This window comes from Tetrao urogallus (assembly GCF_951394365.1).
Source record: "Tetrao urogallus genome assembly, chromosome: 1".
NCBI lineage: Eukaryota > Metazoa > Chordata > Aves > Galliformes > Phasianidae > Tetrao > Tetrao urogallus.
This window is the reverse complement of record NC_136813.1, coordinates 73,600,003-73,615,796: the sequence shown is the minus strand read 5'-3', so window position 1 is coordinate 73,615,796 and position 15,794 is coordinate 73,600,003. Positions and strand designations below refer to the sequence as shown.

The following is a 15,794-nucleotide window of genomic DNA, read 5'->3' as shown; positions in this document are numbered from 1 at the left end:
AGAGCCGGAAAATAAATGAGGAGGGCAGAGTTGAGGCAGATGGCACCATGACAGGGAGAGGAATCTGGAAGGAAGAGCTATAATTATCAAAGAAAGCATAAAAAAGGAGTTAGGTGTCTCTGAAAAGTTTGAAATATCAAATGCAGGTGGCTGCAGTCATGAGAAACAGACAAAGTGGCTCTGTTCCTCTTGCTATTTCTCAGGATCTGGAACTTCCATAAATGTCAGTGGACATTCAAGATCATTGTGAGAGAGGATAAAGTTCTTAACCATCATACTTGGGGTAGATATAGCAAGCTGTTAAAGAAGAACCTTCTTCCAATTTCATATTTTAAAACATTTATTCGTCTATGTGCAAAGCCACACTCTTCAAAGTGTGTTTTTTTTCTTCGTTTGTTTTCACACAGCCAAAGTATGTTTGTCTATAACTAAACAAGGATTGATTTCAAACTGTTGTACATGAAAGAAGTGTTCACATCTGTGTGGTATTAACAATCATACCGTACGCCATCTATCATATTATCTGAGGCCATAAAATGTTCTATGTTTTCCTTTTGATGCTGACCTTTTCATAACAGGCTGACTATAAATGTTTGCTTGGGAAATATTTTGTGACCACACATTATTCATTGCCACTGTGCCATGACAAGAGAATGTTCCATCTGAGGCTATAGTGCCATGTCCTGCTGGTGTTGGATTTCTACCTCTGTAGTCAAAGTATATAAGAATGGGAGACTTCTGAAACAATGAAAACTGTCCACACTCTAGAAAGAGTATAAAGGAATATACTAGGTGAATGCATTGTAATGGTCTCAGTGAAGTAAAAAAAAATATGTAAGACAGTATTTATTGCACCTGTTTTGGCACCTAGGTAGGTTGGAACAAAATGAGATATTTCTCTTCAAACATTTTATATCCCTGATAATATCAGTGGTACTTGTTTGACCAGAGATCCACAACAGATAACTCTTGTGGCCTGGTCAGCCTTTGCTTGCTGGCCAGTTAAAGCTCAGTTTCAAATGAATCATGCTTTACAAGTATTTCTATTGCTTTGTATTGGCTGCAGAGGGAGCTGAGAACAACTAGGCCACAGACTCAGTAGATGTCCACGCTATAAACATTTACAATTCCTTGAGATTCAGTGCTCTCTTAATATCTGTCTTTGTCTTCCATTCACTGTCATGCCTATTGTCTTCAGTGCTCAGAGCAAGAGACAGCACTTTATCACAGTACTGCTGTTGTTGTGGTAAAGGACATCAGCAAATTCTGTATTGGGTTGCTGTGAAAGTTATAAAATCAGCAGAAAATTCTGTTCCCTCCAGTAAGAAGTCAGATATAAGAAGAAGGAACAAAGCTGTTGTGGCATTGTGCTGAGAGGCAATTGACTATACCATTAACTCCAGAGCTTGGGTGCTTGTTAGGAAAATAAAAGGGTAAAGGCAGCTGATCCAATTTGGGGTTGAATAGCCTTGGCCACACTGAACAAGGTTTGAGTTGACAGAGAAATGATAACTTAGTTCTATGGATTCTGTGTGAGTTTTGGGTGAACACGGCATAGTTAATTAGGATTAATCTCTAATGACTACCAAGAAAATCCTGTAATGCGTCCTGTTCTTTCCATTTCCCTTGACTTCTGCAATTTCCAGTAACAGAAAAGGAAGGAACAAAACTGCATACACAGGTAGGCTTCTGTCAACACTACTATAATACATCAATATCAGGAGTACTGTTTTGTAATTACCACAGTTCAAAACCTACCGGATATGAATTTTGGGTACAAAATAGAATTCTATTAATAAAACTTATTCCCTTTTCCATACAATAACTTTGTTTAGTAGGCATAAAGTCAGTGAATTTACACATCAGTGAAATTCTGTAGCTTTAGAAATATAAAAATACTTAAAGTAATACAAATTATTGAGTTAGATAAGCCCGGAAATCTTTCTGTACCATGTAGCATGTGTATCTATGATCTTATGTTTAAAATTACTAGTAATCATTAATAGAAAATACATGGTATTTAAGTAAAATAAATGGAAAAACAAGTTTAAACTACTGACTTCCACAAGGAATGGAGAGATGTGTCTTTTCATTTACAGGATACCATCATCCATTTTACTGGTTCTCTGTAATTTTGTTCAAGTTTAAGTTTTAGATGCTGATCCAGGCTGAAAATCTTTTTGCTGTAGACAAAAAAATCTTGTAAATGCTTAGTTGAGTTCAATTTTAATATCTTTGATCCCAGTGCCTCACCACAGTGGGTCCTATACCCATCCTTTGTAGAGTCAAAGAGACAGTAGGTGGATGGGAAAGAATATAAGCTGTGGTTCTTAGAACAAATAACACATGATCCTCAAGTTGAATTTCAGCCTTCCTAGATCAGCAAAATTCTGGGTATCTTTTGGTTAAAATCTGGGTTTCTAAAACTGTCTTGCAATTCAGTTGCTGGTGCTAATTATTCACATGCCCTCTGACTTATTGTCCATATGTATAGAGATGGGCTTTCCAGTTTTCATCTCATATAAATGTATGAGAAATCATATACCTATGAAAAACAGCCATCTTTATAATGAAACATAGCAACTTGCTAGAGCCCAATACATTGTTTCATATGGGTATAAAAGAAGAGCAAATAATTTATTCTGAGTTAACTGCTTAGGGATTTTTAGGTCACTGGAAGGTAATTATGCAAAAATGAACTTGGGCAGTATATACAAGTTAACATCTGTATGATTGCAAAATAAATGCCACAGATGTTTTAATAACGAATAACAGATGTGATTAGTGCCTAGGTTTTAAATCTTATTTAAAAATTTTCCTCTTGTAGGTAGCTCTTCCCCTCACCTTTTCTCCAGCCTTATGAAGAACACTAACTGGCTACAGGTTGGGGCTGCAAGCTCCTCATCACCAACTCCTATCTTTCAGTTTTGCCTATAAGATGTGATGCATTATTTATGAGAGCTGGCAGAGCAGACCTTAATTTGCAAGTCAAAAAGTACAGTCAATTGCATGATCAGAGAGCACAACTGAGAGCACCAGCCCAGTGCAACACAGTCGTGCACAATGATAATCTTTTGCTTGGGTTGGAGGCAATAGTTTCCAGCAGACTCAGTGAGTCAGTAGAAATAAATATGCAGTGGCTTGGTAAAGGAGTAAACACAGATGCTGGAAGGCAGCAGCCAAATAAACAAGTACTGCTGTGGAGTGCTGTGCATTAAAATTATGTTAAAAAGGTAATGCTTAACAACTTAAACTAGGCCTCTGTAAGGAGCCTTCTACCATGGGAGTGAAGAATGGTCTCATACACCAAGAAGGTAGAAAATACAATGACTGAGGTAACAGTGCTGCACAGCCAAACGTGGAGAGTGGAACTGAGGCCGCCTTGACTGCCCTGCACATGAGCCAAATGGTAGGGTGGGAAATGGAATACGTGCTCTGCACTTTGCAGTATGCTGAATGTTGTGTTTGCTCACCAGGTGGACAGGCCCTTGTACTTAGGGCAGCTTCTGGCTCTATCACCTGTCTTGCAGTGATGTTTCCTGATAGACACCAGTTTTGGCACCTGAGGTGACTTGCTGCAAAGCTGAGTGGGTTGTCCACGCCAGCTGAAGTCACTAAGATTGTGAAGGAGATCCAGTCCTGGTGTGACATGCCAGCACAGGCACAGAAATGACTTGATGGGTGCCAGGTTTCCTAGGGAGCAGGGACACAGAGAGTATGGCCTGCATTTGTCAATCAGCTCCAATGACTGGGACAGAAAAGACTGGGGAGTGAGTATCCCAAGCTATACGGGAACAAATCTCTCAAGTCGGTCTGACTTCAGGTACCATCAGAAACACGCAGCTGTTGTCCCAGCTATTCTTAGCTGCTCTCATCAATGTGCTGCCTCTTGTGCAAGAGCATCCAGAAGCTCTGTTAAGGTTCTGGCTTTTTCATTTCCTCCTTTCCTTCCAGAGGACATCTCTGTCAGCACTGGAGCGATCAGAGCAGCAGATCAGGAGAGCATCCAGCCTGGAAGAGCTCCTTCGAATAACTCATGCTGAGGACTGGAAGCTGTGGAAATGCAGGCTAAAACTCAAAAGCCTGGCCAATTTAGACTCCCGCTCTGCATCACATCGCTCCACCAGATTTGCTGCTGCTTTCTATGATATCGATACACTGAAAGGTAGGTGCAGTATTGCATCTGAGTCTAGCTGCAGCTTCAGGACTGCTGTTTCTTACTTAGCTATGGGTTAAGTACCAGAGGTTTCCTAGAAGACACCTGCACTGGAAGCAGCACAGTATTCATGGAAAATGACATTGTATGAAAAAATGTGAGGCAACAGCCTGAGTACATCTCCCTTTTCATAGCCAAATCAGGCTTATTGTACTGTATACTGTCCAAAGGAAAGTTCTATTATGTATGGATATGTCAGTCCAAAGACAGACAGGAAATAAACATGCAAAGAGTGGTCTGGAATGATGGGCTGAGGGGCTTGCCAGCAGTGTTGTGCCAGATCCAGGAATTTAATTGCAGGCAGGAACAAACGAGCTTTACAACAGGCATTGAAATTCCATTTTTTATGAGGTGCACTCTGATCTAAGACACTGCATCAGCACTAGTGTCTGGGTGGGAACTGCAGGAAGGAGCTATTCTCCTAATACTCTTGCTCTGTTTGAGAAAATATCTTTTGGGAGAAGAAGTAGACTTTGAAACTGCCAGTCGGCACCTAAGTACAGAGAATCACAATTTTTCCTTCTCTTGAAGCAAAAATTAATGCTGTTCCCTCTAAGTGAGAGACACGAGGGCCATTATATGATGTACTGATGTAAAATAAAGGATTGTTTGCTATGCTTCCATCAAGGAGGTGGATATCCTACAGCAAAGCTACACTGTAGCCTAGCCAAGTACTGACGAAGCTATTTTTTTGTTCAGATTTGAATCTAAAGTGATATGACCATATCACTTTCCTTTGGAGAAATCAGATATTGCTGATTCTATTCCAACATCACTATTACAATAACCACAGCTACATTTGCACACCATGAGTGTCGCTTTCATATTTATTACTTCTACATTTCAGTTAATTTATGACAAAGCAAAGGCTTTAATTTGCTACTCCAGACATGGCACAGAAATACAGAGATGAGTGCCAGTCTGAAAATGGCTTTCATATGAAAGGCCTGGCTTTAAACTTCTCATAGAACATTTGTACTGAAAAAAAAAAAAAGATACACACATACACAAAAAGAAACAAAACCAAAAAAAGCCCCACAACAGAACAAAACAACATCCAATACACAAAGGAAGAACAATTAAGAGGATTTTAATTAATGACACACTTTTCATTTTAACACCTTTACAATTCTATGCAGAAACATTAGGAGTCCATGTAGTTGTTGTTAGAAGTAGTACCAATAGTCAAATGCAGTTTTTCTCCATTCACTGTTGTTCACTTAGTGAGCATCAGTATTTCTGAAAGAAAAAAAAAATAAAATCCTTTTGTCAATGCAGTGAAAAAACAAAGGATGTTGTAATAAGCTTTTTTCAATGGCAGAATAATATAACTGTTTAGGCAATGGCAAATGCCTGTAGGCATACAGATATAACTCTTTTATAACAACGTGGCATAGCTGTTAGGTCACTTCCTATTTTTTTTAACTATCTAACTTTAGACACAGAGATGTCACACTATTGGGTCATCTTCTCCGTTCCTCCATCCAAAGAGGAATTATCCCAGGACAGAAATGTCTTTGTTTTAATATCTTAATACACTCAAGGTACTACAGCTCTTTCAGGAAGGAAAAAAACAACCACAAACCTATAAACATATATTTCTTTCCCACACTCTTTCCAGTCAGTAAGCACTGACCCTTTTGCCAAGGGCATCTGTTTTGTTTTAGTAAAGTGTTATGATGAGAAGTCTGGGTCTAGGCCTTTCATTGCTTCACTCTTAAACCATCTCCCACAGTACCCCAGACTCCAACCGGGTGAGGGAGGTCAAGGACAACAAGAAAGACTTCCTTAAGTACGTCAGTAGCAAAAAGAAGACTAGGGAAATGTGGACCTGCTGCTGAATGAGGTAGGAGCCCTGGTAATGGAGGATACTGAGAAGGCCAAGATACAGAACACCTTCTTTGTTTTGGTCTTTACTGCTAAGGAATCTCAGACCCAGGAGATTAGAGAGAATCTAGGGAAAGGAAGACTTCCTCTTGGTCGAGGAGGATCTGCTCAAAGGTCATTTAGGCAACCTCAATACACACAAATCCATGGGCCTCAATGGAATGCACTCATGAGTGCTGAGGGAGCTGGCAGAAGTGATTGCCAAGCTGCTCTCTATCATCTTTGAAAGGTCATAGAGAATGGGGGAGAACTGGAGGAAAGCCAGTATCACTGCAGTCTTCAAAAAGGGCAAGAAGGAGGAGCAGGGAAACTGCAGGACAGCCAGATTACCTCCGTCCCTGGGAAGGTGATGGCAAAACTTATTCTGGATGTCATCTCCAAGCAAGCAGAAAAAAAAGGAGATTATTAGGAGTAGTTAACATCGGTTCACCAACAGGAAATCAATCAGGTAGCCTATGATGTCATGACTGGTTGGGTAGATGAGCAGAGAGCAGTGGATGTTGTCTACCTTGACTTCAGCAAGGCTTTTGACACTGCCTCCCATAACATCCTGGTAGGTAACCTTAGAAAGTGTGTGGGATAGATGAGTGGACAGTCAGGTGGACTGAGAACTGGCTGACTCGCAGAGCTCATTGGGTTATGATCAGAAACAGAGTCTAGTTGGAGGCCCACAGCTAGTAGTGTTCCCCAGGGATTGGTACTGGGTCCCGTCTTGCTCAACATCTTCATCAGTGGCCTGGATGAAGGGTTAGAGTGCGCTCTCAGCAAATTTGCTGATTATACGAAGCTGGGAAGTAGTGGCTGACATATGACGTATCAGAAGGCTGTGCTGCCATTCAGCAAGAACTGGACTGGCTGGAGAGTTGAGCAGAGTGGAACCTTATGAAATTGAACATGGAAAGTCCTCCCTATACATGGGGAGGAATAACCACACACATCAGTACAGGTTAGGGGCTGACATGCTAGAAAGAAGCTCTGCAGAGAAGGACCTGGGTGTCCCATTAGACACAAGGTGACCATGAGCCAGCAGTGTGCTCTCATGGCCAAGAAAGTCAATGATAACCTGGAGTGCATTAAAAAGAGCATTGCCAGCAGGTTGAGGGAGGTGATCCTCTCCCTCCACTCTGCCCCGGTGAGGTCACATCTGGAGTACTGTGTCCAGTTCTGGGCTCCTCAGTTCAAGAAAGGGAAATTCTGGAGAGAGCCCAGAAGGGGGCCACAGAGAAAGCTGAGGGGGGATCCTGTCAATTCTTATAAATATATGAAGGGTGGGAGTCAAATGGATGGGGCCGTGCTTTTTTTAGTGGTGCCCAGTGACAAGGGGCACAAACTGAAACATAGGAAGTTTCATATGAGCATGAGGAAAAAACTTCTTTACTTCGGGGGTGACAGTGCTGGAACAGGCTACCCAGAGAGAGGAGGTGGACTAGTTGATCTCCAGTGTTCCCTTCCAACCTGCACAATTCTGTGGTTCTGTGATTCTATGAATTCAGGACTTTGTTCCTCCTTTCTAGAGCTTCAGTGATGAACTCGCTGAAAGCTCACGTCACCCCATGCCACCACAGTCTCCCCAGAGCAGCTCAGCTCACCTGCAACAGCAGCACTTTTGGGCTTTGAGTGCATCTCATTGCATCTAAATTTTGCAGCAGAAAAGATCAGAGTGATCACAGTGTTTCACAACAAAATGTGACATCCAGTTTTTTGATCAGACCTTTTTTAGAACATCCCTTCTGTTACAAAAGTGGTTAATAAAGGGAGGATATGTACAGATGGAAAGGTCACTGCTTACACTCACTGAAGTGACATCCGAAGCGATTACATGCATGTACTGTAATAAGTTTGGCAAACACTTTATTTTCTATTTTAAGGTTTAGGATTAGATTGCTGTTTTCATTGACTCAATTACTCCAGAGAATTCTATTGATTTTAGTGATCCTGCTCTTAATTCATGCTGTAGGAAGTAAAATCAGAATCCAGATCCCAAACTCTTTTTTCTTGTACTTTTTGTATGACTGGAAAGTGGCATGAATCGACCCCATGGAAAGGCTTTGCAGGAATAAACAAACTAATTTAAACGTACAGAGTCAGTTGAGGAAAAAAATAAAAGTAATAAAAGGAAAGTCAGCCAGGAAAGGGAGAAATAAAGGCTCATCTGAAGAAAAGTACAGCATTTAGATTAAAAGTCTTTCAGAATTTTTTTTTTTTTTAGAACTTCTCTGTAAATGCACTCACTGGTGGCGTAATAGCAGGAAGATGGACTGCAATAGAAGTGAAAGCAATTTTCTTGATAGAAGTTGCTCCTTGTCCTTCACAAACCTGATGAAAGGAGGCACACAGGAAAAAAAAAAATTCCTTAATTTTAAGACGGACTTAAAGCATAAGCACTGTTGACTATCAACTTATTCCATAACAGGAATCTGGAAAACAAAAGTGCAAAAAAAAGCACGGCCACTTCTAAGAAGCACTGAGATGGTATTGCGTTTTCTCTCACTGCTTCAGCCATTGAATGCATTATTCCTTCTCACAGTCAGTATTTGATAGATGTGTATGAAATAAATTACTAGCCTACACCAATTCAGTATTTGAAAGATGCCACAGTGTTTTGAATAGATAAAACACACTTGAATTCGTATTCCTGTTATTCCAACTTGAATACCCTGAGGGTATTTAGTTGTGAGAGTGTTTGTCTTGGATTTTGCTCATCAGCTCAGAGACAGTGATGGCTGGCTGTCATCCAGTGGGATCACTAATACTCTCTGAACAGAGTCTGTTAATCATTAATGTGCTTTTCCAGTCAGGCCTGGGCTCTGCATGCCTACTGAGGGGTAGGGCAGTGAGATGCTGGGTTTGCAACTTTAGACGGTCCTGCAGGACAGGAGAAGAAAGTGGGAACTGCCTGCAGGATCTGAGAATGTGCTGGTGGGTGGGCACTGGGATCTCATCCTCTGCCAGCAGGGATCACAGAATCATAGAATGGCTTAGATTGGAAGGGACCTTAAAGCCCAATCAGTTTCAATTTTCAGCCATGAGCAAGGCTGTCACTCACCAGATCAGACTGCCCAGGGCCCCATCCAAGGCATCCAAGGATGCATCCATAGCTTTTCTGGACAGCCAGTGCCAGTGCCTCACCATGCTCTAAGAATTTCTTCCTAACATTTAACCTAAATCTCCATCTTCAAGTTTAAGACTATTCCCCCTTGTCTTTCTCTGTAAGATTGTGTAAAAAGTTGGTCTCCCTCCTGTTTATAAGCTTCCCTCAAGTACTGGAAGGCTGCAGTGAGGTCTCCCCAGGACTTCCTCTTTTCCAAGATAGACAAGACCAACTCCTTCAGCCTATCTCCACAGGAGAGGTGCTCCAGCCATCTGGACCCATTCCAACAGTTCCCCATCTTTCTAGTGTTGGCCAGATGTGGATGCATGTACTCCAGAGGGGGCCTTACAATGGCAGAGTGGATGGAGGCCATTACCTCCCTGTCCTTGCTGGTTAACTCTCTTTCGATGCCGCTCAGGAAGTTGGTCATTTTCAGCTTTTTGTCCACCAGAACCCACAAGAACCACCCCTTCTCCACAGGGCTGCTCTCAAAGAGTTCTTCACCCATTCTGTATATATACGTGGGATTGCTGCAACCCAAATGTAGCACCTTGCACTTGGTCTTGCTGAGCCTTATTATGGGCCCAGTTCTCAGGTTTGCCCAGGTCTCTTAGGATGACATCCCTTCCTTCTATTGTGTCAACTGCACTGCTCAGCTTGGTGTCACCAGCAAACTTGCTGTGAGTACATTCAATCCCACTGTCTATGTTATTTATAAAGATGTTAAAGAACACTGGTTCCAAGACTGACCCCTGGGTGATACCACTTGTGATTAGCCTCCACCAGGACATAGATTCGTTGACTACCAATCAGCCCTACTTATCCTATAGACACTAAGGGACATTTTGGTCACTTCTGTTGAAAAGTGAAGGCAGATAAATGTAGCAACCTCTTTGCCAGGGCAGCTGGTGTAAGTTACTGGGATAATTTTGTACTCTACCTCTCTCTGGTCCTTACATTGATCCAAGTAAGTGCAGATGGCCTGTCAGCACTTCATTTTAATTATGTAATACCTCACCAGTCAGAGGCTTACTTTGCCACAATTGCTCACTAAAAATGGTGCTCTTTCTAGTCATAGATGAAGAATGGCAGAAGACTCAGTGTGTGCCAAGGGAAACCTGTGTGGAAGTTGCCAAAGAGCTGGGTACGACAACCAACAAGTTCTTCAAGCCACCCTGTGTGAATGTATTCAGATGTGGAGGCTGTTGCAATGAGGAGAGTCTGAGTTGCATGAACACAAGTACAACTTATGTGTCAAAAACGGTAAATGAAGCTATTTGCTCTCTTTCTGGCCTGGCTCTCAAAAAATGGAGGGAAAAAAGGATGTTTGGTTTCTGAAATCCTGTTATGAAAGATCTGTCTGCACTACCATAACAAACAGGAGAATTAATTTTTTATCCACGTGGAGTGAATGCAGACATGTGCAATAACATTTCACACTCATGCTGCATTACTAAAAATGTCTGTGTATGCAGAGAGATGGAAAATTAGGCAGTGAGAAAGTGATTGTAGGCTCATGTGATTTTAAGGGGTTTAATCCTTATTTAACATATTGTTGCTTGGATCTGGGACCCTTGAGAACATTGGCTTGTGAAAATCCAAAGGATTAGGAGAGTTTGGGAAATGTTGTGTGGGGCCATGAGTCTGAGAGCTGTATTTTTAAAACTGATATCAATTCCACAAGGCTGGCTGATAGTTTTGAATTTGCAAGCCTAAAAAAAGAGTCATTTTCAGAAGAAGAGGCCAGATGCTCTCCATATGAATGCCTTGGGATCTGAATATCACAAATCACAATGGAAAAGAAAGGCTTAAATCAGTAGCAGTAAATGTCTGAGTTTTAATGACCACTGTCAAAATGTGAGCATAAAGAGTATCCAGAGAGTATCTTTCAGTAGACTGCCTTTAGCATCTACATACAGAGATATCTTGCTCCAATGGGTGACTTAGCACAGTTCTAAGTTCTACATCTGAAACTATATGAAGACCAGGGGACTGGTCTTGTCAGATTTATCTTCATCTTGGGCATCCCCACTTTTAAAACTTTTTGTACTTGAAATAATATATTAAATTCTAGTTATCAAAAAGGGTTTTCTTTAAGTCAGAGCCAAGATTGAGGCAGCTGTTTTAAAAAGATTTAAGTCCTTATGGGGAAATATTTGAAGGCAGCAGGCCTGATTCACTTACATATTGTTACAGCTTTTTTTGGAATGTAATTTCTTTGTGTCTGGTTGCACTGGAATATAGTTAGATTGAAATAAATCAGGGCCTATCCTGCTTGTGTCAATGTTCATTAATTGTTTTAATTCCATACCCGAAAGAGAAGGCACTTATGGCCACGCACAAAAGTCATCTGATCAGCTCAGAGACTTAGGTTGAAAAGTATTTATTTACTTACTTGGTTTTTGAACAGCAGTTCCTAAGTTTGTTGAAAAGCTGCAATTCTGCATTTCTTTAGTGTTCTTGAAATAACCATTCCCTCAAAAGTTCTCACCTTAATTCCACTCCTGCATACACTACCGTCAGCTCAGAATTACTTCTCTAAAATCAGCAGAATTACTCCTGTATAAGTGAGAGTATTTTTTCCTTGTGCAAAATATCCACTGAAGGATATTCCCAAAGTTAGACACTGTGACACTTAAATTTTAAAATCTAAAGCGTAAGATCTAGGAATATTTCCCAGATGCTGAATATGGATGCAGCACTAAGGTGGTATGCAGAGAAGTACCCTGTGCTTTATTTTCCGCTTGAAGGAAGTTGGTCTGCCAGGGCAGAGGGGTTGTGTATAATTTGAACACCTCCTATACATTGCTGCGCAAAGAACCAGGACTTTCTCTTAGAGATCACATTAATTTGCATGCACTGAAGATAGGCTTCTTGTTTCTTTAGGCTCTCCAATAAAGAGAACCCAATTAAAGTGTCCTTTATTTACTCCTGTTTCTTCCTTCTCTGAGGAGGCCATGGGGATCAAGTTAGGGATCTAAAGATGCAATGTGTGAGTACTCTAGGACAGTTAATATCTCCATAAGTTGTTAAGATTCAGCTGATGATACAATTGAGAATAAAGTTTGCAATGTCCGTATATTTTTCATCTTGCTCTAGCAATACACAAGAGGCATTTTAGTGTCCATATGAAGAATTTGGGACAATGTTGGGTATATAGCACCAGTATGATCATTCTGGCAAGCTTCTACTTTGGTGGACATAGTCCATCCCTCACTTCAGAACATTCACTGGCCACCTGCTTATTTATACCTGTGTATAAATAGTTACTATTGATTAAAAAAAAGCGATGGTGAGGCAAACGGTGGCAAAGGATAAAACATTTTTATGGAAGACTTCACATATTAAAATAGAAACTGAAAAAAAAATAAAATGGTTATTTCACCCACCTAGCTCTTTGAGATCTCGGTTCCTTTGACAAGTGTTCCAGAGCCTGTGCCAATCAAAATTGCCAATCACACCGGTTGTAAGTGTTTGTCAAACACCCAGCGTCACCAGTACACCATCATACGAAGATCTGTCCAGTACCCAGAAGAAGATGGGTAAGTTAACACATTTGCAATTTGCTACCTATGCTGTCTGAAGTAAGAAAATTGCTTTGCTCTGATTTGGTCATTGTAAAGGTGCCTGCACTTTCTGTTATCCTAAATGGTTTTCCAATTATCTTGATTATCACTCAGGATTATAAAACTTTGACTGGATGTTGTAAATAATACTGAATGGAAACAGGAATCCAGAAAGCAGCAGACAAGTACAGCAGGATCTGCAGTCATTAGGACATGAAGATGTTTGAAAGGGGACTCAAAGATCAAATATTATCACTATACTCCACTGGAGCTACTTGGGTAGATATGCATAGATTTTCCAACTTGACACAAGCAACTGTGTTCACACATTAACCAGCCAGGGCATACAAAGAGTGCTGAGGTCAACATAAAGAACTCCACTCTACTTCACAGCACCTTGGGTCAGAAGTGACGCAAAGCATGGCTTTGCAATTATCCTCCAGTCTTGGTTTGCATCTGCCAGGTTCAGAGCTTGGCCAAAAGTGATTTCACATCTTACTCCAAAGTATGGTAAAAGCACTACTGTAATCCTGATGGGAATTCGCTAAATTAACTCAACAAACACTCTAGAAACACATCTAAAGGGTTATTTAATGTTAACTGTATCTGTCTAGACTTATATGTAAGCACACAGATAGATGGCATGAATACTAGGACGAAGAGTACCCTGGGTGGAGCAGAGATGGAAAAAAAAGTTTAAAAAAAAAAAAAAAAAAAAAGTGGAGCTGCAAAATTGTTGCCATTTCCTTCTTCGGCATGTAGTCTGAAATATATGCTCTATCTACTACTCCTATTGTAAAATAGAGAGAGATTCAGCCCCATCATCCATTGTCAAGGTTTTCTGTTCGCAGCAATAATGCACACAGATGCCACAGCTTCACACAGTGGCAGAACATCAGTAGGTTCATTCCACCAAATGACTATGCTGCTGCTCTTTATATTTACTTTTTAAATTTCCATCTTTTTTTTTTTTTTTTTTTTTTTTTTCTCCTTCTAGTTGTCCCTTTACGAACAAACTTTGCCATAATGGATGGGTCTGGGATAGTGACAAATGTGAATGTGTTGCAGACGTACAGCACTCAAACAGACGGGAAGGTAAAATTAAATTAACAATGAAGCACTTCTGCTTATTATCTGCAGGATGTTTGTGTTGCATATGGGCTTTGTTCCACTTCTTGTTGTGAGAGCAGTTTTGATTCTACATCCTTAGACAGATCTTGCTTACAGTGTAGAAACTCGCCTGAAAATAAACACTGGTACGTTTATCCCCATCTCATATTTTTTCCTTGGACATTTTACTTCACCTCTAGAAACAAGTCAGTAAGAAACAGGAATGTACTAAAAACATGAAGTGGCCATTCTTGATTTTTTTTTTAATCTTATATTAACCTTAAATTGTATAACATACATTATGAAAAAACCTTTTAACTGTAGAAATCCATTTATCCTTGGAATATATTGTGGGGAAAGTCTTGAATTTCATTATGGGACATTCTTGAGAACAGATATATCAGGAATAAGATGGATAAAAGCAATTCCTCCTATTAGCTGTAGTCATTGCAAAAGGTTATATGACCTTTGAAATGATTTGATTATCTTTTATGATTATATTAAAATGTTTAGGATGCTTTCAAAATGATATACCATACATATTCAGGAGTATGCAAGCGTACCCTTTCTGGTCTATAGAAGGAAATGGAAGAGGGTAAAATTAATACAAGTGTTCTTTACTTCTTTTCTCTCTCTTTTCCTGGAAAACTTTGCTCTCAAATAAATTTGCAGGAAATATTCTGTGAGGGAACTGTGTAAGTCTAAAGACACCTACTGGCAGTAAGTTTTAGGAAAAAAGTTAAAATTTCCCCATGGCCTGAATAAAATTAAAAACAAACAAATAACACAAGCAAACAAAAAAAAACAACGCATGATATTCTTAGGAAATTGTGCTGGTCAAAGTAAAAACATGACAGCAGTAGAGCAGATGGACACAGAAGGAAGCTTTGCCCATCTGATTTAAACTGCACTCAGCAAACAAAACAATAAACCAAGGCAACCGTAAAAAGAAGCTGGAAAGCAAGCTAAGCTAGAATCTAATAATTTCATGAAGTGCTCTGTTGATTAAGATGTCGTAAGGCTAATAGATCAGTTTCATGTTGCTTTTTTTTTTCCTGTAGGATCTGCTCTCATTCTGCATCAGCTCATTTGGCCATCAAGTAAAGTAGTTAAGCTCAAGTTAGGCTTTCCACTCAAGAAAGAATTAGTACACCATATATCAGAGTATGTCCAAAGGACACTGAATAGCCAGATTCCTCTTTGCTCTTAGCCTTTTGTAAGGTCAGCTTGGAGATTAGAGTCTGTGGCTTGTTAAATTATAGCTTTTGTTGACATAAACTCAATATTTCCTCAGATAAAATATCATTCTGTGAAGCACAATGGGTTTGGCTGTGGCTGGAATAAAATAACTTAAAATCTGCCTTTGATGTTGAAATGAAGCAAGGCTGAAACACTCGTACATGCCAAGCTTTATCACCCCAAGGAAGTGGTTTGTTTTCCAAGAATTTGTGGCAGATTCCTTTCCTTCTTCTTTCTTTTTAAGTTTTTGAATATTAGTTTTCCATCATTAAGCAAATAATAATGAAGGTTTCTTTCAAGTAGTGTACAGGCCCGTTCTGGTCAGTAAGATCAGAGCTCAGGTTGCAGAGGTCATGGACACAGGTTACATTCCACATTCCATAGGTTAAATCCAATAGTTAATTGTAAAATTACAGGAAATTATCTTCCCACTGACACATTATAAGCCATGACCTTTAACCAGTGATGTGCTGCCAGCATTTTAATGTGGCTTTCAGAAAATATATTCCCTTTTTTTCTAGGATTAACCTCATATTGTAGTCCAGATGCATATTTTGAAGGAAGACAGATGAGGTATTAGACAGTGTGTTTGCTTGGCTGGGGTTTGTTTCTGAAACAGAGTATTTTCTCCTTCCTTTAACTGACAAGTGTGCATATGTTGCTTATTGAAGTACTAGACTGGATT

General features: G+C 40.1%; 1 protein-coding gene across 1 annotated transcript in view; it reads left to right on the top strand.

The window, feature by feature from the left end:
• The window catches only part of VEGFD (vascular endothelial growth factor D), a gene marked incomplete at both ends in the record, with an annotated part of 31,521 nt that overhangs the window by 13,604 nt on the left and 2,123 nt on the right, over positions 1 to 15,794 (top strand). The window contains 4 exons of the mRNA XM_079535625.1: positions 3,955 to 4,165; positions 10,267 to 10,457; positions 12,588 to 12,736; positions 13,758 to 13,855. Of these exons, the coding sequence (XP_079391751.1) occupies positions 3,955 to 4,165; positions 10,267 to 10,457; positions 12,588 to 12,736; positions 13,758 to 13,855 (649 nt within the window). The remainder of the gene's footprint in view (positions 1 to 3,954; positions 4,166 to 10,266; positions 10,458 to 12,587; positions 12,737 to 13,757; positions 13,856 to 15,794) is intronic.